At 43.3% G+C, this 27523-nt stretch overlaps 1 protein-coding gene and 2 long non-coding RNA genes across 5 annotated transcripts in view; 2 read left to right on the forward strand and 1 right to left on the reverse strand.

Annotated features, from left to right (window-relative positions):
• Positions 1–9841, forward strand: part of SMAD6 (SMAD family member 6) — a 75788-nt gene extending 65947 nt beyond the window's left edge. Inside the window, exon 4 of the mRNA XM_037911517.2 lies at positions 8921–9841. Coding sequence (XP_037767445.1) covers positions 8921–9462 — 542 coding nt within the window. The 3' untranslated portion in view covers positions 9463–9841. The remainder of the gene's footprint in view (positions 1–8920) is intronic.
• LOC122461912 lies at positions 6872–14894 on the reverse strand. Of its 2 annotated transcripts, none has more exons than XR_006284163.1 (4): positions 14606–14894; positions 12603–12710; positions 9050–9084; positions 6872–7942 (listed from the first exon to the last, which is right to left on the reverse strand). It is a non-coding gene; the product is annotated as an uncharacterized LOC122461912 (long non-coding RNA). The 2 variants fall into 2 exon arrangements; XR_006284162.1 differs by having other exon boundaries at positions 12603–12714.
• The window catches only part of LOC122461911, a 100277-nt gene continuing 87628 nt past the window's right edge, over positions 14875–27523 (forward strand). Inside the window, exon 1 of one of the 2 annotated variants that reach the window (XR_006284160.1) lies at positions 14875–15025. This is a non-coding gene — a long non-coding RNA (uncharacterized LOC122461911). The remainder of the gene's footprint in view (positions 15026–27523) is intronic. The other variant, XR_006284161.1, reaches the window with a different exon arrangement.

Here is a 27523-nt window from a genome sequence, read left to right on the forward strand (position 1 = left end):
TTTTATTTGCCTTTGGGCCGTAGATGGGTTTCCTTTTCAGCTATTGCATGGCTTTTAAAAGCCATTATTAGCCCACTCACCCCCCAAAGAAAAGTGGGATTGCAGGGGAGACGTTTAGCTGCCTTGTCCGTCCAAACACAGTTAACTAAAACTAACATCCGTCTCTGCTCTAAACATAGGAGATGTTTCAAATACTTTTTTCACTGCTTACCTCCCTCCTTTTTGGATATCCTTGAAAGGAACTGAAATGAGGGGAAAAAGAGATGAAGTGTGTTGGCTGGTTGTTTTGGATTAGAGATATTGAGTGGGTGTGTGGATGGATGTGTGTGTACACACCAGTTTGGGGGTAATTGATTCTCAAGTCTTGTCTGGAAGTTATTTTAATAAAGGCATCTAATCTCCTGCCTTCATCAACAGTGATGTAATGATTGATTAGGAACATCCTAGTTGAAAAAAAAGTCCCTTGTTTTCACTACTTCAGACAGGGAAGAGGAATTCCTATCAAATTATTGCATATTCTTGGAAAGTATGCATACTATCGGGGACACTAACAGCCTGCTATTAGAGCTGGAAATTGATGTAGAGCGTATGCTGCATTCCTTCATCGTTGGTTTTATTGGACAGAAGGCAGAGCGATTTGCAGTAAAGAATGGAAAACACCTATTAAAAATGTCTAATGCTGACTGTTCTAAAGAATTTTACTTTTAATTCAGTGCAAAATCAAGTTTTGAAGTTATCCTCTCTTTAGTTTGTAGGGAAATTTAGGGTTAAGTGGTAATTTCTGAAAAATATAATAACAAAAACTACTTACCTAATGGGCAAACAGGGCTTTGCAAAGGTTGTGAGGTTAAACAGATGCAGAACTCTGTAATTGCTAGCAGGCTCCAGACTTTACAGATGAAAAGCCACAAACTTTACTGTAGCTCAATCTATTGGTCTGACTAAGACTTAATGTGGGACAACAACAAAACTTAACAGTTCGTGTGGGGGTACATTGGGCATCTCAGATACATGATATTTTAGGGAAAAGATGATCTAGAAAGCTAGCAAAAAGATACAATTTTTCTGCACAGCAAATGATGTTTGTTTACACTGTACACCATGGAAGATTTAATTACAAATGAAATTCAGCTGCTCAGTACCTGATTTCTGTTCTTTCTACTATAGTTTTGTCTGTTAGTCATCCTCTGCTCTCCTCATAAAATTTAAGCATTTCAATAGAAATATATAACTGTTATGTTTTAGTATTTTATAAAGAAGAAAATAGGCATGCAGACCTGGAACAAAATAGTATTCTCACTGGATGGCAATAGACGGGGGAAATTGTAATATAAGGCCAGGTTGGTTATACTCATTCCAAACTCCTTGAATTCAGTGGGTTGTACAGACATAACTGAGAACAGAATTTGATTTGGCTGATAGTGTTTTGGAAATCCTTGACTGGCTGAGACTTCAGTCAAGTACAGATTTATGTTAATATCACTGATTATATTAATGCAGTTTTGCAAATACTGCAGTAATACTGCAAAGAGGTTCAGAAACTTCTTTTTAAGCAGTTCTCTAAGTCTTAAAATTACTGTTCTTCATTCCGATTAGAGATTTGTGAGGTTGAAGAACTCGCTATGTCATATTTGGATCTAAACAGATCTTTTTATGAGTCAAAATTAACTTTGAATCTTCTTCCCTTACTCACTTTCCTAAAACTGCATGTTCCCATGACTAGTGCCTGGCAAGTCATCTTGACATGTTTTGGGAAGAGCAGAGTCTAGCTGACAGTATTTATTGATGTGCTTGGATACATGTTCATCACGGAACTGTGGATGAAGTCATGGCTCTTCCAGAGAAAGCATGCTGATCATTTAACTCCCCCGTAAGCCATGGGCTGTAGGTTCTTTCGAGATGATAAAGGAAATAAAGGCTTTTGGTCAAAGGGTTAAAGAAAAAAAATCTTCAGTGTTTACAAATTCATTGTGCTGTGAACAGTCTGGAGAACTTGGAAGGGCTCTTTATGATATAGTGACTCACTGAGCTGTTTCCAGCCCTTTAGGAAGATGGAAGGGAAATTTGCCGGAGTTGGGATTCATTTTTTGCTTTGGAGCCCAAAGCAAACAGGTTGTAAGGGTGCTTTTGTTTATGTAGGTCAATGCGATGTGTCGAGCCAAAGGGCTAAGTTATGTGATTGTGCTGGACGTTACTTCCCTAGAATAATTTTCTTAGTTGAACAGGAACTTTAACTTCCGCCCAAAGGTTTTGACAATTAACTGTATCCAGTTTGACACAGCCTCTCCATGCTAGCGCTCAGTGTGTCAGAAGGCAAGTGGCAGATCTTTTATAGCTAGGCTTTAAAAATTTATTTAAAGGGTGGATTTAAAAATGGTAGAGTCCAAGATGGAATATGCCGTTTGGGGTTTATGAGATGGTGAAAGGTTAACCTTGTGACTGCCTGTGAGCTAGTCAAGAGCTGAATAAACCTCTCTCTTATCTCTGGGTGTGTGCATGTGAAGAATGGCGGCGGATACAGTTTTAAAGACTTCATCTGTGAAGTTTAGAAGCAAAACATGGGGATGACTTTGATGGGAGAACAAAAGACTCCCATTTTGTCAGTCCAGCCTGTGTCATTTGCTGATTTTCTGGATTCAGACTGAGATTTTCAAAGGCACCTAAGTGAGTTAGGCGACTAACTCCCAGTCAGTTTCTGTGGGATTTGGGCACCGAACTCCCTGATGCTGTTTTGAAAACCGCAGCCCCAACATTAACCTCTCTCTAGGCCAGGTGTTGGCAACCTTTGAGAAGTGGTGTGCCAAGTCTTCATTTATTTACTGTACTTTAAGGTTTCACGTGCCAGGGGCCCGCAGTTGGAACCCCAGACTGGCAGCGGGGGCAGCAGATGGAACCCCGGACTGGCAGCGGACTGAGCCACTCAGCCCGCTGCCGGTCTGGGGTGCCGGCCGCCAGCCCCTGCCAGCCGGGGTCCCGGCCCCGCTCAGCCAGCTGCCAGCCCTGGGTGTTCCGTCCATCCAGGCCAGCAGTGGGCTGAGTGGGGCCAGCAGCCGGGGCACTGGCTGGCAGCAGAGTGCCACTAAAAATCAGCTCGCGTGCTGCAGGTTGCCGACCCCTGCTCTAGTTATTCCATCGTGCAGCTGTTTGTCTTTTGACAGTGATTCTTATTGTGAAAAGAAAAAAGATTAACAAGCAGTCATTTAAACGTATGTTATCTTTTTCATTGTGACAGTAGTTCTGGTCCTTCCACTGCTGGATCGAAACCTTTTCGTAATGAAAGGTGATGTACTTGTTTTTAAAGTAGGGGTGCCATAAAGTTGGACTAAATTTTCGATCAGATTGCTGCTAAATTCCTGTCTAAATTAAGTGGCTTTTGAAAGACTGACAAGCGAGGTGACACACACCAAGGGATGGGTCAGTGGTTAAGGAGTAGCCTACGAATCTGGGAGATCTGGGTTTAAGCTCCTACCACAGATTTCCCGGCTGAGGTTGGGCAGGGAGCTTAGCCTCTCTGCAGCCCAGTTCCCCCGCTGTAAGAAATGAGGGTAATAGTATTTCCCCAACTTGTATTGTGAGGCTAAATACATTAAAGATTGGGAGGGGCTCAGATACCTTGGTAATGGGGCCCATAAAAATATGTAAGATAGAAATTCAACGTTTGACTCTTGTGTCAAGCTGTACACAAAGGAAGGCTCAGTGTGCTTGGGTGCTGTTTTCAGAGCTGTGCTATTCTGTGCTTATTACATTGGTTATTAGGGACCTAATTCACAGCTAGCTTGAACACAATTCAGGGCACCGTAATCCGTAGTCCGTCTGCAGAAGCATTGTATATTGTGCCGAAGATCAAGCTCAGCTCAGTCACGCCCTTTTTCTTCAGCCGGGGCACTCATTTTCTCAGGCTGGACAGTGGACATTCCAAACAGGAAGCCCAGAAGGTATTTCCAGTGCAAACAGAAGAGCACTTTTAATACCCGTTCCCCTTTTAATTGCTTCAGCAAGGAATGGGCCAGCCTGCAAATCCCGGCAGCTTGCATTAACTTCTAGCCTGACCTCCCCTTGTGCTAATTATGGATCTAAAAAAAAATAAAAACCGAATCAGTACTAGCACATGCTCTCATTTATTTTATTTATTGGCATTTCTAAGGCATCTGTTGCCATAGTAACCCAGTGCCAAAGAGTCCTGAACTCCTGCTCAGAACCCCATGTAAGTATTAACATCCCCATTTCACAATTGGGGGATGGAGGCACAAAGGGTCAGATTTTTAAAGGCATTTTGGCACCTATCTGTAGAAATACCCTGGCAAATCGGCCCTGAAGTGACTTGCCCAAGCAGTAACAGAAGAATAGCTCGTTGACTTCAGGAAAGCTACCGTGACTGGTGTATGTAGGTGTAACAGAGCTGGATTTGGTATGCCATATGTTACAAAGAAAGATTTTGGTGGAATTTGGGCTCCTGAGTGCAGCAGCTAAATATCAAAGGTAGCTCAGGAATGGAGAACATATCAGTGAGAAACTGGTGTATTTATTGCTAAACTCAGCCATGAATGTCTTATTTTCTGTATGTATAATACCCTATACCAACAAAATTAACTTCCCATTGGAAGTATTTCCCTCCTGTCCCTCCCCTTCCTCCCACCACCAGTTTAAAGATTCGGAGTGTTCCTGGATGGGCGTTGGGGTGGAGAAAAGGAGAACTATAATAGGGGAAAGGGGAAGCTGCAGTGAATCCACTGTGTGTTTTCTGCTCACCCATCCCACTTGGCCTAAATGTAACTCCATCCCCACCTCACGCTCACTCCCAGGAAAGCCAGAGTTCTCCTGGCACAGTATATGTAGAAACACAGCGCTTACGCTAATGCATACCAACTTTGAGCTTTCTACAGCAACATCCTTTGTCTCATTGTTTTGGATTTTTAGCCACAGAGCTGGGATTAGGAGATAGAGATGTGTGTTGCCACTTTCTTTTGTTCTTGCAGCGTATGAAAGTGATACCTGTCTGCCCATCCGTGTATATTTTATGCAAAATTCACCTATGAACTTGTGAGTAAGACATAACCAGCAGTGGTTTTCGCATTAACCTTTCTGTTTTCCCTTTGTTGGCCAGGCCGTAGTACAGAGTGGAGCTGGGGACTTCTGTTTCCTTGCAGATTCACCAAGCCTCACTGATAGAATCAAATAAATCTTTGAAACAAAGGCCGTTAAGAAAAGACTAAAAGAGCTACATCTGTATAAATTGGCGAAGGGCTTGTCTGCACACACAAACTGTAAGGCTTTAACAGTATAGTTAAAGCAGCACAACCCCCCTAGTGTGGATGCAAGGGAAGGGGAATATACTGTATTGGTGTAAGGCACCTTCATGCCAGTATAACTGTGTCCACACTGGGGATGTGCCAATTTAACTACTTGAGTAGAGAATCGCACCCCTAACTGAAATTGTTAGGGATACAGACCAGGTCACAGAAATGATTCACAGGGTAGTGAAGGTGGTAATGAGATAAAGAGAATGTATTTAGGGTGGTACAAGGAATATCACTCGGAGTAACAGGGCAAAAGTGAGAAGGGAGAAATTAAGGCTGAATATTAGGGAAAACTTCCTGACAGCTCAATTAGAGTGTGTAGCGACCCCCCCGGGGTGTGTGTGTGTGTGTGTGCGCGCCAGGGAACCCCATTGCTTGGAGCTTTACAAACTAGAGTAGAAAACGTACTATTGAGAACAGTCATGGGAGCTGGATTTGGATTAACTAATAGACCTTATGCATCTTCTGTTTCTAAGATCCTGGGAAGAAGAATCTTATCTGAAGTCCATCGCCTGTGTAATGTAGGAGTAAATTCAGCCCCAGGATCCTACCTTGTCTTTCATCCAAAATTTTAGTAGCCTGCTTATGAAAGGCAGTCAGATAAATTTCGTTAAGTGTTAGTGCTACTGACCGTGCAGCTTCTGAGAAATCCTGTTTACAACCAGAGCATTTGTGGAGCCAAAAGATGCTTTTAGCCTTGCCTAGCCTTTTATGGAGGAAGTTGAAAAACAGGTTTCAAAAGCTGGAGGACTCTGAGGGTGAAATCCTTGCCACATTGAAGTCAACAGGAGTTTTGCCCTTTTACTTCAGTGGGTCCAGGATGTTGCCCTAAATTTTTGGTAGCCGCTGAGCACTGGCTTGCTCCTTTGTCTAAGCCACCTTAAGCAGCAGGGAATCATCTAGCAGGTCTCATTCCCCACAGTGTAAATGCCTTCAAACCTCCGGGTGGGGATTCTGTAGAAACAGGGCTGGAGCTTCTGCTTGGCAGCCATTCACCTGGATGCGCGAGTGTGTTGGGTCCTGGAGATTATATATACAGATGTATGGGGGATCGGGAGAGCCGTTCTCATACTTCCTTTGAGGTTTGTGCCTGTGACAGCTCATGAGCATTAACATAAAGGGGCTAGTGCCGGACAATAAACATTCCCCGTCCTTGTCTTGCTTGCAGCCAGATTTTTGCCAGGCTGTTCTATGTTTAGAGGTGGAAAAGCCCAATTTCCTACCATTTTTCTCCTCCTTCCCGCTTCCCCCCCCATTAAAGTTGTATAGCTACAACTCAAGTTAAACTCTAACAAAGCAGCTTAATTCAAAGACTGTTAATGGGAAGGAAAGCCCATTCCACTCCAGTGTAATTTGAGAATGAAAAGAAATGGGGCTGTAGGCTTGTGCTTTAAATCCGGTGCCTTAATAGAGGCTCTGAAGCAAAATAATGGCATCACCCTGTGTGTGAGTTAATCAGACTTGATGGCATGAAGGCAGAGAGGTCAACAGGCCACGGTCTTGTGATATATTGTCAGGGAGCTTAATGCACGGTATAGAACAAGGCTGGCTCAAAGCAGAACTCCTTGCCGGGTTTATAGCTCTGGGACCCTTGCCCAGAACAAGAATGTTAGGCGTATTTTATACAGAAGTGGCCAACTTAGATTGGTTATGAAAAGACCAGTCCCTACATGCAGTAACAAATGAAGTAATTGTTTTCTTTAATTTTTTGTTTGCTTATTTATTTAAGCATGGCACTTGTAGCTAAACATAGTTTTGCCAACACTTATTTAGCACTAAACAAATCTAAAGCCGAAAAATCTAACTCCAAAGTTAATGTCCTTAAAAAAAAGGAGCTTTGTATAGGTGAAGGAAAGTGTGCATAGCTCACTCTTTTGATGGGTTTAATCTGTGCACTTCATTAGTATTTTGAATGCCGAGAGAACTCTGATGCTGTATATCACTAGTAGCTGGAAGATCTAAGCTAAAGCTAATTGAAATGCCACTGACTCAAATAGAATGGAGAATATGGATGAAGAGTCTCTGTTTATAATACGGTCATCCTCGAAATCACAGAGTGGATTTTTGGAAAATGGCCTGTAAGCATCAGGATTACGTGTTTGGAAAGAGCCTGTTTCACCTTTTAGGGCCCCTTTTAGAGATGTCAATTCCTGTACAATTTCTAGAGGCACTGTAAATAGTGATAAGCGTGAACTTTAAAGGCACCTCCAGCTGTCCCAATACCTCCATTCTTCATTGAACGTGGCTCAGAGAAGGAAGAGACCTTCCCGTTGGTCCAGAAGATCAGTAATTCAAGGTTACATACAAATATTTGTATGGTTTTATGGAAAATATTATACCCTTGGCATGAAAGGTGCCTCACATTTCTTGTTCTCACTAGAGGGACACCAGAGCTTGTGTCAAAGATTGTTAGCTAGCAGAAATCTTCCAGAATATGCTTGCATTCAAATCCTTTACCTTGACAGGTAATAACAGATCATGGGTATATCTGTGCATTACATGTTAATATGAGTTTGCCTTTGAAAACCAAGGTACATTGTTTTATATGTTCCGTGACGATGATAGTGAAGGCCTGGCTGAAGTAACTTCTGTTTTCAAAAGTGAGCTGGAAGAAATTTCACCGACATTTTGTGTCCTTTGGTCTCCTAGATTGTCAAAGGAGAATATTAGTGTTTAAGTTAATATGGGAGTTTATTCCCTGGTATTCTGATAAAATACTTCCCCCATCCCCTGACATCAGGTGGGACATGAAGGAACTTGCTTTGGTTCTGTTGGTATTTGAGGAAAAGTGCAGTTGGCCAGCAGATAATATGTGTGATACTAAAGTCTGAAACTATGCAGTTGAGTCACTTGCTGTGATCAGTGAGAACTGTCGGACCTGTGGCCATCCTCACCTTTAATATTGAAAAGCATACCATGGAGGCTATAGCTCCCAGGCTTCTGTGTCCCAAGACAGAGCACTGCATGCTGAGACTTTTGATTTCCTTGACCCCTACCTATATGTTAAAGAGGAAGAGCTCTACAGTCAGCTAGGTTTCCCCTTCCTCCAGAAAATTGAAGGGGCTGTTAATTTCACTACTCATGTCAGTTAATATGACTCGCCTGAGTCAGTGTGGCATGTTCAGCCCCCTAAGTTGTAATCAGTGCTACTAACCAGCTAAGAATTTGCACCTCCTGTTACATATTTATTTTGTTTCTCCCGACCCACCACCCAATCTGGCCTTCCTGGTTTGTATCATCCTCCTGCTAAGTCTTGTCTTTTGGATTGTAAATTCTTTGGGGCAGGGACCATTGTTTATATGTCTGTATAGCACCTAGCCCAATAAGGTCCAACCTGCTTGTGGCCTTTAGGCACTATCACAATACAAATGTTGAAGTGTAATAGGTGGGATCTGCGGGATCCTGATAAGTCGCTGGAACGGCCCACAGCTTAGACCATTTGGATGGCTCTGATCTAGGCACAGAGGGTTTGCTGTGGGATTGACTTAGTTTGGGGTTTCTTTCCTTGTGTCATTTGCAAGCAGTGGTAATTATTAAAAGGGTTATTTATTCGTGTGTGGCTTGAAATAGGCCAATGCTATATCAGCAACCTTGAATATATCTTTGCTTTTCCCCCCCCACAGATGCCAGTATGTCACCTGATGCCATTAAGCAGAGCCACTGGTGTAATGTTGCCTACTGGGAACATCGGACTCGTGTGGGACGCCTCTACACAGTGTATGAACAGTCTGTCAGTATATTTTATGACCTACCTCAAGGAAATGGCTTCTGCCTCGGACAGCTAAACCTGGAAAATAGGAGTGAGACTGTTAGAAGGACTCGAAGTAAAATTGGCTATGGGATTTTACTTAGCAAAGAACCGGATGGTGTGTGGGCCTACAATCGCAGTGAGCATCCTATCTTCGTCAACTCCCCAACACTGGACATTCCCAATTGTAGGACTTTAATAGTACGCAAAGTGATGCCTGGCTATTCGATAAAGGTATTTGATTATGAGAAGTCTTGCCTCTTACAACACGCCACGGATCTGGATTATGCAGATGGGCCCTACGACCCAAACAGCGTTCGGATAAGCTTTGCTAAAGGATGGGGGCCATGTTACTCGAGACAATTCATCACGTCATGTCCTTGTTGGTTGGAGATATTACTCAGCAACAGTAGATAACAATCAGCCTCTGCCGAAAGAAAGGGAAAAAAAAGAGAGAGAGGGAGAGAGAGAGAAACAAACACAGACTATCCCAAATATCATCTACCTAGATTTAATATAAAGTTTTATATATTATATGAAAATATATATTATACTTGTAATTATGGAGTCATTTTTACAATGTAATTATTTATGTATGGTGCAATGTGTATATGGACAAAAAAAGGAAAATGCACTTTGGCTTATATAATTCTTACAATACAGATTTAAAAAAATTATACAGCAAAAATAGGAAAAAGCCCTAATTTTGATGTATGGTTTTTTGAAATATTATTAATACCAGACAAAAAGCTAATACCAGTCACTCATTGATAATAAAGTATTCGCATATAGGGGGTTTTCATTGTCTTTTTTTTTTTTTCCAAAGAGGGAAGAACAGTTATTTTTCTGTCTTTAAATAAAGTTCTGAGCAGTCTCTCCTCAGGCATTCTGGAGTCAATTTAGATTTTCCAGAGTGAAGATTGCAGGCTCAAATCCATGCCAATTCACTTAAAAAAAATCAACTCCTTTCTGACTAGAGAGCTCCAGTTGTCTCCAGTGCTTCATACATGAAGGGAGGCCAAGAGCAAGGGGGTAGAAAAAAGGATTAAAGAAAATCTGTTTAAAAATGTAGTTTTGTGTGCTGCTCTGTATTCCAGTTGGTAAAATAAGTTTGCCGGTTGGGATGTAGTGAAGTGTGTATACGCATGCACACACACACACACATTTAGCAAATTAATGGGTGACAGGATTGATGGAAAGGACAGAATACAATCAGAGGCCTGATCCTGAAACACTAAGTCCACGGGGTTCAGTTTGCAGTATCAAGGCCTTGCAGCTATTCAGTCTCTCTTCAGTCCTTAGTGGAGAAGCCCAAGATTTTAAAAAGCGACTGGCAGTTTTGGGTGCCTCCATTTTTGGAATGCACAACCTGATGATATACCTTGAAGCAGCCTGAATTTCAGAAAGCTGGGAATGGATGACTGGGGATGGATCACTTAATGATTCCCTGTTCTGTTCATTCCCTCTGGGGCATCTGGCATTGGCCACTGTCGGAAGACAGGAAACTGGGCTACATGGACCATTGGTCTGACCCACTATGGCCGTTCTTAAGTTCTGAAGGTGCTTGAGCACCCTTTTGAGAACATCTTATGCCTTTTAAGTATCTCAGATCAGGCACCCAAAAATGGAGGCACCCAAGATCTCCAGTCACTTTTCAAACACTGTTGAGGCATTTTGGCCCCATGGTTCTCAGGAAGCTTGTACTGCCACTCTTCTACTAGTCTATATCTCAGCCACTCAGCTAAGACTGCAGAGCATTGTTTTGTAATCCCATTTGGATTACGAGGTGCAGTTGTGATCAGAAAAGTGACTGAATAAAAGGCCCTTCCTGCCTTAGCAGATCTGCACCCTTTGTGAATTCAGGGTAAAATCTGCTTACTTTTTTTGACAAAAGATGTGATTTTCCTACTTTTTATTCCTGTTAGCACCTCCAAGCCCACCCAGCCATGGGAGAATGTTGGGAGTTTTCTGGCTCCTGCATTGTTATCAGTACAGTTGATAATTGCATTGTTCATTTCTAATGTGGCTCCCTCTTGCCATTTTATTTTGAGTCTCCCAATATTTGTTTTCATAAATCCCCAGTTTCTGAAGTCCTGAGATTGTGAGAATTTCAGCTTTCATTTAAAATAGTCAGTTTCTAGCCCTCATAGTTGCAGAGAAAAGCTTGAAAATGTGACCCTGGAAAATTAATAAACTAGAAGGCACATCAAAAGAACACCAAATTTATTATTTAAAAAAAAATCATATGAACTTAAGTCAATGTCGTGATTTTGGGGGACCTGATTCATTATTTTTTTGTAGCAATAATGAGTGAGGATGCACAAGCCAGGCGCAGTACTGCTCAGTTCTCAAATCAGGGTGAGTTTACAAAGCTGCCGTAACATAAGAACGGCCATACTCAGCCACACCAATGGTCCATTTAGCCCAGCATCCTGCCTTCCGACTGTGGCCGGTGCTTCAGAGGGACCGAATAGAACAAGCCCATTTATCGACTGATCCATCCCCTATTGTCCAGTCCCAGCTTCTGACAGTCAGAGATTTAGAGACACCCAGAACATGAAGTTGCATCCCTGACCATCTCAGCTAATAGTTATGGATGAACCTATCCTCAGTGAACTTATCCAATTCTTTTTTGAATCCAGTTATACTTTTGGCCTTCACAACATCCCCTGGCAACGAGTTCCACAGGTTGACTCCATTTTGCAAAGAAGGACTTCCTTATGTTTGTTTTAAACCTGCAGCCTACTAATTTCATTGGTTGACCTCTGGTTCATGTTTTATGGGAAGGAGTCCATAACATTTCCTTATTCACTTTCTCCACCCCAGTCCATTATATTACAGACCTCCTTAAATCATCTCTTTTCTAAGCTGACCAGTCCAAGTCTTTTTAATCTCTCTTCGGGTGCAAGCTGTTCTATACCCCTAATTATTTTTGTTGCCTTTCGCTGTACTTTTTCCAATTCTAATATATCTTTTTTCCTATGAGTCAGCCAGAACTGCATCAGGGTCTGGGCGTACCACATATTTATACCATGGCGTTATGATATTTGGGCAGTTAGAAAAAAAAATCTTCTCACTTGTAAAATAAGCAAACTTGATTGGGAAGTCAGTGAGACACAAGCGTGGAATGCCACGGTGCCATTTTCACAGTCACTTTTCAAACTATAATCACACTTTAAATGATATTTGATTGGGACCAGATTGGTTGATGTCATGCAGCATAAATATTAATATTCTACTTTATTATTTTTCTGTTTATTTTACAACAATTATTGTCACGATGGTGTCAAAACATGTAACCATCATTTAAAGCCAGCTCTTGAGATAGCGTACCAATCTTTCTTTTTGCTTAGTTTTATTGCATAAGGCCATACCATCTACATCACAGGCTACATCTGTCACGTGCAGTATTTTAAAAGGACACTTTCATGTTGTGTCACTTCTTTAAAAAAGAACAGCTCTCCCTTACTCCATTTCAGATAGTAACTTTGATTATTTAACTTCAAAAAAAAAAAAAAAAAAGGTCTAATTTACTGTTTACCATTTGTGATATTTACCTTTTTCAAAGTTCTTTTTAGAAGTCCAAATCCCACTGAAATTCAATGAGAGTTGGACACTGAATGCCTCTGCCCCTTTGAAAAACTCCAGTCTTCATGCATTTCAGTCTGTCTGAGCAAAGAAAAGAGAGTGGTTTGTTTCATTTTCTAATTCGCATGTACTGGCAAGTTCCTCGGGGTTTGGATAAAACAGTATGGGGGATATTTTAAATCCAAACAACAAAAAACCCAAGCCCAAACCTTTCCTGTTCCCATTATTCATTTACTCTTTCATGTCATGAGAACAATTTTAGTGTTAGATTGTATAAAACTTGTTCTTTTTTTATCATGCTTGTGTTTAGGGCTTTAGTAGCTGATGGTCTCCTTTTAAGCAGAGCACGCACATCTTCTTACATGGGGGTCCAAAATGGCAGTTTACCAGAAGCCCAAAGGAACGGCCATAAAATAGATCAGCTTGTACTACCCCACACCTTTGATGTGGACCAGGTTCTGCCTGTGGAGACTACAAGTCCCAGCATGCACTTCTGTATCACTGAAGTACCCAGGACCCAAAGTCTGCGCAGGCCACTGCCCAGTAATAAAGATGAAGGTTGCCATAATGTAGAATGCCATAGGACGTACTCCCACCCTCTCTGGCCCGATGAAAACCATGGGCCTGATTCTCCACTGCACTGCCCCTGCTGTCATCCTTTGATGCCCATGCTACCGTTCTGATTTGATAGTTTTACCTCTGTTTTCGACAGGTGTAAATCAATTCCTAGACACAGCGCTGCAGAGTCAGGTTCCATCTATTTATAACGTAATTACCTGTGATACTAATAACATCTTGGCTTTATAAAAGAGAATGAATTTCTGACATCCCATTTACTTTGCACTGTTTCTGCTGTTTAATTTTTGCACTTCACTCAGCTTGAACAATGTTAGTGACTTTTCTTGAACTCAGTTCCTGGCCAGTATCACTTATAGGTCCTCATGAAATAGCACAGTGGTAGCGTTCAGGTTCCCAATGTGCAATGGAATGGTTACATTTAGGATTTTTGTATTTTTAATTTCATGTGCACTTTTCCATGAATAAATCTGGAAGCTAATTTCAGTTGACAGTGACTCTTGAAATGCAAAATGCGATTTAGCTTTTAGGAAGGGGCTATGAAATAAGACATCAGCTTTTGTTTTTCACTGCCAAGTTGGGTCCTTTAATATATTTAACTAGGACCTTTTAGTCCTTACCCTGTTCTAGATCCTCACTGTGCTTAAGTTAAATCTTCTGTGAACTCAAGTCTCTGCACTACTTTTGAACCTGATGGTTGTTTGGTAACTATAAATCAGGACTTCCAACAGCCCTCATTGTGAATTTCAAGCAGTGTCCTGTTAAAAAGACCTTGCAATCAGACCACCCAGAACTCACTTCTAGTCACTTCATGAGTCATGCTTTGTAAGTTCAAGAAACCCAGCCTAAACAAGATGGTTTTCAGAAGATAAAAAAGAAAAGAATGTTCCCTCTGAAGAAGGTGAATAAGCTTCTCATTTTGCCTTTTCTGAGAATAACCTCAGCTTGGTCTCTTGGTCATGCTGCTTTTATTTCATCAATATTCCTTTTCCGTATTAATTTAGTTTGGTAGCGAGTTAGCCAATGCATGTACTGCCAGCATGCCTCAATCCTAGCTCAGAGACACCAGCTTTCGGGGCAGGAGGATAGATCAGTCTTCATGTTTATTCACATTCTTATTTCCTCAGCTAGAGCTACCCCCAAGGGTCGCTTGTGGTGGTGTTTTTGTGTGAGTTGGACACCCGTTTTCTGGGAAGGGGAGTGAGGCCACAGACACATTTCACATAGGTGACCAAGCAGCCCTCAAGTGGTAAATGAGCTTACTACTAACATGTTGGATTTGAACTAGCAAGTTCCTCTGGACCCCATTTCCAACCCACCAAATCTTCCAGTCTCCCCTGTTTTCACATTGACTCTATGCTCTGTAGCAGAGCTAGCCATCAAATACTTCACTTACCCAACTGCTCAGCACCAATGCCTTCTAAACCAGCTCAGTTATTTTCAAAGATTCAGACACTGACTGTCAAACCAAAAACATGCATTTGAATCACAGCTAAGCAGTAAATCTACCTTCCTCTCCCATAGTGGGAAGAGGCTTTCCATCAATCAGTCAATCACATATTGAGTTCTCTCCCTAAATGCATATGACATACACAGAAACCTGATGCAGGCAGCTGCAGGAGTTTAAGTGGAGAACTGTCTTTAGCTCCGCCTCATGCACTCCCCTATATAAATGGGAAGACCATAGCCACCTGCTCCTAATAGTTGAGGGAAGTAATAGGGTTACTTTGATTTTCAGTTGTGCTAGTCTCTTCTCAATACAAGCCTAGCTTCTTTCAGGTCCTGTTAGAACAACATTGTTTTTGCCTTACCCAAGGTAAGTAAGGGGTTTTCTGTTCTTCTTTGTTCCTGAATCAGAGACCAAATGCATAGTTAAGTTTGCTTCTGCTGGAAGAAAATAATTACTTTTGTGTTGATGTGGAAAGTGCTGGTACCATGGGGAGGAATGGATGGTCTTCTAAATCCTGAGATCTGTCTAAGTAGTAAACATGATGTTCTCTTACTGCTGGTGCAAGTTAAATGGATATAATGCAAATAACCAAATCCTGCCCTGAAAGTGGGAGCCAACAAAGAAACCAGACATAAGTAGAAATGAACTACAGGAGCAAAGGTCAGCTCTAAACATCCCCAAAGTTTGGTGGCTGGCTGGATTCAGGGGTTTGGATCAGGCCCATCACTAGAAATGGTACAGTAATGCAAAGTACAGCTTCAGATAATTTGCTCCAGGCTGGTTTGGTGTAAATACTCTTCTTCTCTCTTCCCCCCCTCCCCCTTTTGCATTTGAGGGAGGAAGTTGATGTAAGCACCAAGTTAGCTAGCCTTGTTCAAAGCCGGTGTAGGTAACGCAGCATGTAAAATGTTAATGTCCTCTAGCACCTTGTTTACTCTGGTGCTCCTGCTGTTCCTGCCCCTCACCCTCTGGTTTCCAAGCAGTGAGCATTGAGGGGGGCAGGCTGGTCCGCCAGTCACCAGTGATGCTACGGGTCTGGTAGCTGCTCACCTAGCAAAGCACTCAGATTCCTGACCGCAAAAGATAAAGGCAAAGACACATTTGTATCTGTGAGCATGGGCTGCGCTGGGGACTTCAGTTCGTGCTTAGAGACTCTAGAAACCATGGTTAAAGGCTTGGCGTCAACTTGGTTTTGGCCACTCTGGGAAATGTTGACCCATTTCCTGACTGGACATTGTAGGATTGTCATTTAATATAGGGTCAGTCATGTTCTTCCTAAGGGAAATGGGCACTCTCCTGCATTGTCCCTTTAAGAGGGAAAAGGCCAGTTCACCTGTGACTGGGTCAGATGACCCCTAAGGCAACTGTGCCCTGGAGGGAGGGAGGGAGGAAGCCTGGCAGAGTCTGAGCTGAAGGAGATGCTGGTGAGGACTGCTCAAAGCTAGGAGCCCTGGATGAGCAGGACACTGGGACAGCAACCCCTAAGGGAAAGGGGAAGATCCAGCCTGGTTGGGGGAAGCCAAGCCTGGAAGCAAGGGGCAGTTGCTGCGGGAGGGTGGATCCCCCTGAGCACAGTAAGACTTGGGCAGGGAGGTGTAGGGACTGGAACCCACAGGGAACTGAGTGAAGGGCTGTGGGCGGACTGGCTGCTCTCAGGCAGGGAGGCCTGGAGGGTGGGCTCCTGGCTTGGGGGCCAAAGGAACAGGGAACAGAGGTGACTTGGTAGGGATGTCTCTGGAGAGGGGACTGGGAAAACCTGCTGTATCTTTAGACGTTTACTGTAGGAACTGGAAAATGGTTTCACTACAGGGTTAGTGAGGAGCTACTGCACAGGTGGATATGAATAGTGTGTGCACATAGGTGAGCTTGTATCAGACCCTGAAAGACTGTTCCTTTCATGGATGAAAAGGGTAAACTGAGGCAAACAGGCCTGTGGTGCTGCAGCCTGCCATTAGGTGCCCCAGGCAGGGCCACCCTATGACACGAGGTACAGCGAAGAGAACTCCTCTCATGAGCAGGGCACACCCTGGTGCTATTATCTCTTCTCCTGCCCTCAATGCCTGTGTATGCAATGGACAAACTATTTGCTGACGAGCACAGGACAAGAAAATCCTCTCCAGAACTGGCTTCCCCTGACAACCAGTATAGAGGGCACCAGGCACCTAAAAGACCTTTGTCAGTGGCAGAGAAGAGCAGTAGGCTCCAGATATGTCAGCAGCGTGTAGGTCTGGGCAGGAAACAAAGAAAGTTTGTTGTCCCCCACCCCCACCTTGATGAGGAATTACTTGTATTTTGGGTGGGACAAATACCGAATACTACAAATGCTCAACTACAACCATGGGGCTAAGTGCCTCTCCCTAACACCAGCGCCACACTCAGGAAGCTCCCTTGTGTGTGACAAAATCAGTAAGAACATAATAGCCATACTGGGTCAGACCAATGGTCCACCTAGACCAGTATCCTGTCCTCTGACAGTGACCAGTGCCTGATGCCTCAGAGGCAAGGAACAGAAAACGGCAATTAGTGAGTGATCCATCCCTTGTTGTCCGGTCTCAGATTGTGGCAGTCAGAGGTTTAAGGACACCTGGAGCATGGGGTTACATCTTTGATCATCTTGGCTAATAGCCATTGATGGACCTATCCTCCATAAACTTACACAATTCTTTTTTGAACCGGTTATACTTTTGGCCTTCACAACATCCCCTGGCAATGAGTTCCACAGGTAGCTGTGCGTTGTGTAAAGAAATACTTCCTTTTGTTTGTTTTTAAACTTGCTGCCTATTAATTTCATTGGGTGACTCCTGGTTCTTGTGCTAGGTGAAGCAGTAAATAATACTTACTCACTTTCTCCACACCATGATTTTATAGGCCTCTATTATATCTCCTCCTTAGTCACATGGGTGGAACAAGGCAGGGCTGCGGGGGAAGGGGTGGAATTGGGAGGCGCCTGGGGCTCCAGCCAGGGTGGAGAGATCTGCCATGGTCCCAGCTGAGACTGAGAGCTTGATCCTGGCCAGGGCTGAGCTCTCAGCCCCTTCCCCCTGTACCAGTGGCCCTGACCAAACTCTCAGCCCGCCCCCCTTCACCCACTGCCCATGGTAATGGCAGGGAACATTAACTTAATCCAGAGGGAAGAGTCTGAGGCAAATGGTGGGTGCTCAGGATGGATCTTGCTAGTTTATGTGGCTAACTTGCTTGGAGAAGCAGACATCTGTTAGCCCAGGATAGTGCACTCTAAACCTAGAAGTGTTTATCTTGTGTTTTAAAATGATCAAGCATCAGAGGTCTAATGAAGGGGCCTAATTTCCCTCTTGGTGGCATGGTGTAACTGAGATGAGCATTACACCCCAGGTAACTGCTGTTACTGCACTCCCCTGTCACTCTGGCTCTTTGAGAATATGTTGAGATTGTGTTCTCTCCAGGAGGCACGTTTCTAAAGGCATGGCCCAGAGGGAGAATGGCACAGGTGGACCGGGGCTCTTGGGGGTAAACTTAAGGGCTATTTATGGCAGCCCTAAGCTGTACTTGGTCTAAGGGGATATCCCCCTGGTCCCTTATGGCACAGTCTGGATGCTGTATCCCATGGCAGCAGAGTATGGAGGCTGGGTTGGGACAGAATTTGTCCTGTGGTTTAAAAATAAAATCAGAGGGAAGTATGATTCCTGTTGATTTCTGAGGCAAAACAGGCCACTGGTTCTTCATGTACTGGTCACTCTGTGTACTCCACTCTGGGTATGCATGAGCTCCATGCACCTGAGAGCAGGGAATTCTTGCAAGCAGTGTCTGGTTGTCTGCACTTCTGCTTTCCTTGTGCCCATGCTGCTCCAGTCCCTTCTTATCACCGCATGGCTGGAACTGGAATCCTCCAGTGTCTAGAACTGATCCTACTTTACCAACTGGCACACCTTCCTCCTTGTGTGGGGTAAAAGCTCATTCCACAAGGGCACAGGCAGCCTCAGTAGCATCACTTCAAGGTCCCCTGCTTGATATTTGCAGGGCAGCTACCTGGAGTTTCATCCAGAGTTGAGACGTTATGCCCTGGTCCAAGCCTCCTCTGCTGACTCCTCCTTTGGGATGGCAGTTCCACAAGCAGCTATACCCCCTCCTCATCCGAGTGCTGGTTGTCAGTCACCTGCGGTGCAATACACAAAGGAACCAACACTCGAAGAAGGAAGGGAAGTTGCATATCTTGCTGGAGTTCTTTAAGATGTCTGGTCCCTATTTGTCTCCCTTGCCCTCTCCTTTGGATCATGACTGGATTTGGAGTAAAGAAGGGACTGGGGAGGCAGTTGCTCCACTCTGCCCCTCTTACCCTATATGTGGAACAGGAGGTTAGCAAGGGCACAAGTGTGGGCCACCAGTGGTGTTTGTGAGAATTGTCTAGTCTCGGATGCATGGAGAGCACATGTACCCACAGTGGAATACAGATAGGGACCATGCATCTCAAAGAACTCCAAACACAATAAAATAAGTAATCTCCCTTTTTGATGGCAGGTTTGCATTTAGGCAACTGCTCTCTGATGACTATCTTATGGGCAAGACACGTTAGCTGAAGATGGAGACCTGTTAGGTCATCTAGTCCAGTGGTTCTCAACCTGGGGCACGCAGAGGTCTTCCATGGCTAGGTACGTCAACTCATCTAGATATTTGCCTAGTTTTATGATAGGCTACATGAAAAGCACTAGCAAAGTCAGTACCAAGTAAAATTTCATAAGACAATGACTTGTTTATACTGCTCTATTGAAATGTAAGTACAATATTTATATTAAAATAAATCAATTGGATTATAATTTGGTAAAAATGAGTCAACGTTTTTTCTGTGATAGTGCGTTCTGCAACACTTCTGTATTTTTAGGTCTGATTTTTTTAAGCAAGTAGTTTTTAAATGAGGTGAAACTTGGGGGCACACAAGACAAATCAAACTCCTGCAAGGAGTACAGCAGTCTGGAAAGATTGAGAACCACTGATCTAGTCCATCTTTCTGCCAATGCAGAATTGTTCATGTATTGAGACATTTCTAGGACTGGACAGAGCGCTAGAAAAATCAAGTGATGGGGTTTCCCTCTTTCTCTTGGGAGACGGTTTTACATTCTGGTAGTCCTCACTGACAGGACAGGTCTCCTGACATTCAGCCTGTTTTCTTTTTTTGTTCCATTATTTCTAGTTACACCTCATGTTACTGCTCTTCAAAGTCTTCGGTAGATGCCCCGCCTACATTTCAAAGGGAGCTTCGCCCTTGTAAAGGAGAGCAGAATTTGTCCCTCTTTCTTCATTCTTTCTTATCGAGGGTGCTTTTGAGAGGGGAGTCTGAAAGGCCAGGCTATAGTGGGTTCTGTCTATTCTATGGCGGTAGAGACCCTCTTCTAATACAGAAAAATTAACCTCCAAAGCCTATCACAGACTTGGGTTGAAGTGCGATTCCTGGCTTGCAGCTAGCAGCAGCTTCCTCTGGTCAGGCTGTCACAGGTTTTTTCCATTTCCATCTAGAACAGTTTGCTTTAGCCATTTTTGTTAGAAGATGAATGCTAGGGCCAGCAACCTTCAGGAGCCGAGGATAAAATAAGTATTTACTAAGCATAGCATAGTCCTCCAAAAGTTTTTGTGCAACTCTGATGTGATCAATCAACTTGCTACATCTAAGAGTTACTTTTCTTAATATGAAGGTCTCCAGCTATTTCTTGTCCAGTGCCATCTGGGATGATACGTGGAGCATATGGAACAGTTGGGTGTAAAACGGTCTTGGATTGTACCTACCCACTTTAAAAGCATTCACATTTTTCTGTAAAAGTGTGCAGGGAAATAATTATAATTTAAGATGGAAGCTTGTTAGAAAGACTTACTCACTACTGTAAATGGCTGCCAGCAGCAGGGCCCACTGAAGTAGGGTTGACACAATTTAATGACAGTGTTGATGGGGAGGAAGCAGTTTGGAGCCCTTTCTGGTTTTCAAGCACTATCACAAAGTTGTACTTGAGCCCTGCAGTCAGATCTGCCCAGGCATGAATCCCCCAGTGGGTATCTGACTGCAGAATCAGTCCCCCATTTCCAATATTGCAGTGGAAAGTCCAAATTAAAGAACAAAACGGTTTGAGTGGGATCAAAAACATTGAATTAATATTTCTACTTGTATGAAGTTCAGCAAAAACCTGTAGGCTTTGCTCTGCAGAGTGTAGTTACTTGAGGGGATCCCTTTAAATGGAATAAAACTGCCTTTTAAAAAAAATCAACATATTGAACAGATTTTTGCATCAGCCAATTGCTGCAAAGCAAATTGTTGGAGAAGAAAATGGATGTTTTCCCCTTCAGAGGCAGTTGGGGAAGCAGGCACCTGCAGTGAGAAAAACATTTATTGTTCCTGCCTTTGGTGCACGTTACTCTTTTGATTTTAAAATAACCTTTCCTTTTACAGCACAGAATATAAAAAAAAATTAATGCTAAGGTACCACATCAGATATTGTACAAATCAGAGGGCTGCCATTTTGGCCACAATGCTTAAGGGTCTGTCACTCTTTACACTACAATCTCTATTTTCAGGGTGGTATCTCTGCAGTAAACATTTTCTAGAGGATGAAATTTACAATACTTAATCTTGGCCCACCACGCTGGATTCCTTGCTCTCTTCCCCCGTGCACTTTGCCACTTTTGTATTGGAATGTAACGGAAAAACAGGGGCTGTTTTAAAAGCGTCATGCACGATGGCTATCCTCTTTTCCCCTCTCAAAAAATGAAACGCAGCTCATAACTTTTTATTTTGTACAGATAATTTTTAAAAAGTAAAGCAAAATGGTGGGTTATGGCTTTAGCTAGTGCCCATTAACTTCTCTGGTTCCAGAACTTCAATGGGTTTTAAATGGTGGGCTTGACCCTTAGCACTGATCTGCCCTCATTTTTGCTCCTTTATCCTCAGCCAATGAATCACAGTGGTCCCCAGGAGGTCATTTCAATAGCTGGGGATCACTGGTGTGCAAGAGTCTTCTGGCTGCTCCCCCTTTGCTTTGGCCAGGACGTGTTTCCTTTGGGGTTGCAGTGGGTGGTGGCATAGATCTAGCAAGGCCAGCTGTATGTTGCTGGAGAATTTCCTGTGCAAAGGGAATCCTTAGTTAACCACTTAAGTCACCTTTAAGTCTGCTTTACGCTTCCTGGAGTGGCATGTAGCAGACGCAAGAAAGGCTGAGCATCTGGTCCTGCATCTGTATCTATATTTAAAAACCGGGGGGGCGGGGGGTGTGGTGGAATATTTTAAGGTTCTGCATGTGGATGCTATAGTGAGGAGCTCTGTGCTTATCTGCAGTACCATGTCCCTGCTATTAAGAGGCTGGGTTTGGTGACTTCAGGGTGACTCTGTGGGCACAGGGTCTATGCTAGGCCATGTGTTGGATAGATCAGAGCCTTCGTGTTCTTTTAATGTAGCTCAGTGCAGTACCCACGCACCTATACAAAAGCCACAAATAAAAGAGAAAAAAGAAAACATTAAGAAATTCCAAAAACAACCCTCCTCCCCTTCATTAAAACCCCCCAGTTAAGGTTGCTAATGGCAACTACTTAGTTACTGACCTGCATTTATCAACCTCAAATTCAAGGCCACAAACATACATGATTTTGCCTTCCATTGGCAATGGTGTGCGTAATTCCACAGAATACAGCTCAGCATTTATAGAGCTGTAGATCTCAAAGTCCTCCCCAAAGGAGGGCAAGTATTCCCATTTTACCAATGGGAAGACCAAGGCACGGATCACTAGTGACTTGCCCAAAGCCAATGGCAGAGCAGTGTCAGCTGGTGAGCCATGCAGCGCAGGAATAGTCTTTGATCTGGGTTTGCACAGCACCCGGTGCAATGGGGTCTCAGTTGGGATTTGGTAGTGCTACTAGAATATAAATATTTAACAGCAATAAAGCTAAGGTTAGAACCCCAAGATCTCCTGGCTATTTACTACTATTACTGACTCCCCTCTTCCAGAGCCTTATCTACTTAGCAGCACTGCTTCCCAGTATATGGCGCACATAACTGCTTTCTTCTTGAGAATGTTGTAAGTACAGTACTTTACCAAACATGTCCAACTGCCAGTTTGACAAAATATATTAACTGGTCATATGTTTTCACTTAACAGTATTCTCTCAAAGAAAACTTTTAGGTACCATATATTTGAGTGACCAGTTTGTGGGTCAGAGTTAAGGTTAAATATACTTTAACCTTTAACACACACTTTTTATACTTGACAAGAATGAATTTATTATATAGGCAGTGTCAAATTTATAGGAGCCAGAAAATGAGTAATTATGGTTCATTATGGGAGTTTTGTGAAAGATGGGGCTGGTGAAGACTCTGCTGTTACTTAGCTACCTCAATTGTTGTTTTACTCTAAGCCGTTTTAAGGGTAGGGTGATGAATTGTGAGTCAGGAGACTTGGGTTCAGCTCTGCTGCTGAGCGGGTGTGACTTTGAGCAAGATGCTTCCCTTCTAGTCCACTCTTTCCTCTCCTACCGTTTGTCTTGTCTCATTAGATTGTAGGTTCTTCAGGGCAGGACTGTTTCTTACTATGGGCTTGTCTACACTTAAAATGCTACAGCCTAGCATTTCACTGTAGACACTACCCATGATGATGAGACAGCTAGTGCTGTCTACATGAGGACTTTGGTCAGCTTAATTACACTGCTTGGGATGTAATTTTTCACACTCCGGACTGGTGTAGTTATGCCAACCTAATTTTCTAGTATAGACCAGGCCTTAAGTGTCTGTACAGCATCTGGTTTAATGTGGCTCTGATCTCGATTGCAGCTTCTAGTTGCTACCTTAATGCAAATCTTTATTAAGTAATTTTGGATTTGAAATAACCTTTCTCTCCTCTCCTTTCTGGAGGCTACTAGGTGCACTGAATTGCTGAGCTTATGGAAATCACACAAGGAAGCTGAGCATGCCAGTCAAATGGCTGTAATTGTTATTCTAATGTCACAGATGGTTGCTTCATGCCATTTTATGGAGCTTGTTCAGAGCCCTCCTAACGTGCTGTATTTAAGGAAAAATTGGACAGTTAAAAGTAATAAAAGAAAAAGAAAAGAAGGTAAGAGGAGTCAGTGTAAAGGGGAAAGGGAAAATTAGGAGTAGCATGGGACTTCATTGCTCCTTTTCTGTCATTTCCTTTCCTTCTTTCCTGATCCCTTCTTTCATACCATAGGAGGGCTGGACCTATCCGCACCTATCTTGGCTCTTGAAAGACAGGCACGTGTGTTATGCACCAGCCTCACTGTTGAGGTGTAAGAAATCCTCCTTCAGAGACCTATGTGTATTTAGGGGGAGATGTTCAGAGGCACAAGGGGTCAGTGAGGCTCCCAACTGGCACCCCTTGACTTCCTATGGGACTTGGGTGGCTAATTGCCTTAGTGCCTTTCAAAATGCCCGCTGTAAATGATTGAAGGTAACTGCTTAGATGCCTTTTGGTATTCAGGTTCTAATTTCCATACAGGTGCCCTATGGTCTTTATGATCAGATCTAGGAACGTGTCTCAGTGCGACACTGCAATTGATCACCAAGGGTTATTTCATACCAAGTAGTTTTATTCCTGCTTTCCTAGAATGTTTTATCATGTTGCTCTTCAATGAAGCTTTGCTTGCTGCTATGTTGGAAATTCTAATCTGTTTTCCTGATTTATGACCAGGCACAAAGTAGCATCTGTACGATGTACACTGTGGGAACAACCCAAAGTTGCTCTGCAACTAAACTGGTTTACAATTATACTGAAACCTATTAAATTAAAACACATAGCACATATATTACACAATAAACCACAGCTATTTCATGGATCAAATTAAATTTTATTTGGGCAAATTGCAACCTTTCTTACAGTTGTGCCTTTGTGAAACCATTTCTTTTCCATAAAAGCAAGCTTTTTTGGCGAGCATTCTTGAAGTGTGCATTCCCAAAAATTGCATCTACAGTTGCTATTTTTTTAGATGTATGTGGTTAATTATCTTGTCCCATTTAGGACAGATTCAAACACGAGAGAGTTGTCCTCCTTCTATCCCATTCTTTGTTCTGCTGGAATTTCTTATTCCTTTCCATTTTTTATTAGCTTGGCTATGGAAGTCATCAGAAAAACCTTCTACTCATTAAAAAGCAGAAAAGCATTTCCCGGAATTCTTGAGGAAATATGACTCACTAAATCACTCTCTAACAACTGCTTTGCTCACTCTGCTGCAAAACAACGTAGCTCAGTGGATAATGGTGGCTTGGAAGACGAAGGTCAAAAACAAATCTCTGGGCATGTGGATGCAGATCAGCTTGAACATAGGGAGCCATAAGGCATTAGATGACAGGACTAAAAACATAGCCCAATGAAGGGGGCGGAGAACTTGTTGGCTGGTAGTGAGTCTGAATGTTTACAGGCCTGAAAGAGAAATTATGGTTTGGGAATGGAGACAGTCTCTAAACCAAGAATTCAGAGGTTCCTGGCCCTTCTTGTTTGTTGGCCATTAATTGCCTAGTGACAATCCCACACAGGGGATTCCCGTTGACTGTCCCTGTGTGTGTGGCATAGAGAAGATGCATTCCTATCACAAACTTCTGGCTTAATTCACAAATGTCAGTCTTGTAGGTAGATTCTTTCCTTAGCTCCGCTCAGAATAACTTGCTAAATGTTACTCTTTAGTGGGCAAACAGGTTTGGATGAAATAAAAATAACCCAGACAACTCTGTGAGGCTTGAAAAAATGTTGCGTCAGTGTTCTTCCTGCCTCTCTGTTTTCCGGTTTCAGTCAGGGCCAGAGGTAGAGCCACCAATGTTCTGTGAGAAAAGCTTTTCCCACAGTATTCTCAGCCAGGACCAGGAAATACAGGATATCTCACAAGTACAGGCTTCCTTGGGTGATATCCAGCCCAATTTGTAGACCAATGAGATTCAGGTAAGCATCAGATGAGCATCCAAACATTTAATTTCTTTAATGAACTGAATGGAACCTTTGCAACTCTTAAGCTCACACTTTTTAGTCGTCATTGCTCTTGGGGCAAGCCAGAATTCTGAAAATGCATCTGTTAACACTTGACACTGGCTCTTTACCAGGCAAAGCTAGTGTTCAGATTCTTCTACTCTCCCGTTCCATACCATGGCAAAACATTTGCTTCTCATTTCTCCATGGCCAGAAGAAGAATTGCCACAAAGCATGGCACTTGAGGGCAGTGAAAGAAGGAAGGATGGGGTTCTAGGGGGATCCTGGATGTGTGCCCACGAAGCTCCTGAAATGTCTTTAAAGTTTTAGAAAACTAGAAAAAGGCCCAAGTTTCAAAGTTCCAATCTGGGTCTAACATAGAATCATAGAATATCAGGGTTGGAACGGACCTCAGAAGGTCATCTAGTCCAACCTCCTGCTCGAAGCAGGACCAAGTCCCAGTTAAATCATCCCAGCCAGGGCTTTGTCAAGCCTGACCTTAAAAACCTCTAAGGAAGGAGATTCTACCACCTCCCTAGGTAACGCATTCCAGTGTTTCACCACCCTCTTAGTGAAAAAGTTTTTCCTAATATCCAATCTAAACCTCCCCCACTGCAACTTGAGACCATTACTCCTCGTTCTGTCATCTGCTACCATTGAGAACAGTCTAGAGCCATCCTCTTTGGAACCCCCCTTCAGGTAGTTGAAAGCAGCTATCAAATCCCCCCTCATTCTTCTCTTCTGTAGACTAAACAATCCCAGCTCCCTCAGCCTCTCCTCATAAGTCATGTGTTCTAGACCCCTAATCATTTTTGTTGCCCTTCGCTGGACTCTCTCCAATTTATCCACATCCTTCTTGTAGTGTGGGGCCCAAAACTGGACACAGTACTCCAGATGAGGCCTCACCAATGTCGAATAGAGGGGAACGATCACGTCCCTCGATCTGCTCGCTATGCCCCTACTTATACATCCCAAAATGCCATTGGCCTTTTTGGCAACAAGGGCACACTGCTGACTCATATCCAGCTTGTCGTCCACTGTCACCCCTAGGTCCTTTTCCGCAGAACTGCTGCCTAGCCATTCGGTCCCTAGTCTGTAGCGGTGCATTGGATTCTTCCGTCCTAAGTGCAGGACCCTGCACTTATCCTTATTGAACCTCATCAGATTTCTTTTGGCCCAATCCTCCAATTTGTCTAGGTCCTTCTGTATCCTATCCCTCCCCTCCAGCGTATCTACCACTCCTCCCAGTTTAGTATCATCCGCAAATTTGCTGAGTGCAATCCACACCATCCTCCAGATCATTTATGAAGATATTGAACAAAACCGGCCCCAGGACCGACCCCTGGGGCACTCCACTTGACACCGGCTGCCAACTAGACATGGAGCCATTGATCACTACCCGTTGAGCCCGACAATCTAGCCAACTTTCTACCCACCTTATAGTGCATTCATCCAGCCCATACTTCCTTAACTTGACTTCCTTAACATGACCCAGGGAACCTGAGTCTTGCATCTTGGGGGTACTACACTCAAAGGTGGTGTCTTTCAGATAAGATGGGCTTCCTTTGTCATGGTGCAACTTTATTTGGATAAAGTATTTGCTGCTTGTCTTGAACTGTAATGGAGAGTTGCAATATACGGTTAGGACACCGCATTTCTCCCCAAAGGCATTTACCCAGCAATGGGAGGTGAAGTGACCCTTTAGAATTCTTTTCACATTGGCTTTAGTGCACTTTGGAATGAAAGGGGATGCATTAAAATAAGAGGATTACTTTACACAGAAGAACCCTTAAATGAGGAATTGCTTTGGTTTTCTCAGTCACTGAAGTTGGCCAGGTCCTAGTCCCACCATTGTTTTCATCATACATCAAGAAAGAAGTAGCAGACACGGGTTAGAGGATTACAGAGCAATCCTCGGAAGAGACGGGTGTTTGGCGCTCGGGAT

Source organism: Chelonia mydas, chromosome 10, assembly GCF_015237465.2.
Source record: "Chelonia mydas isolate rCheMyd1 chromosome 10, rCheMyd1.pri.v2, whole genome shotgun sequence".
In the NCBI taxonomy this organism is placed as follows: Eukaryota; Metazoa; Chordata; order Testudines; family Cheloniidae; genus Chelonia; species Chelonia mydas.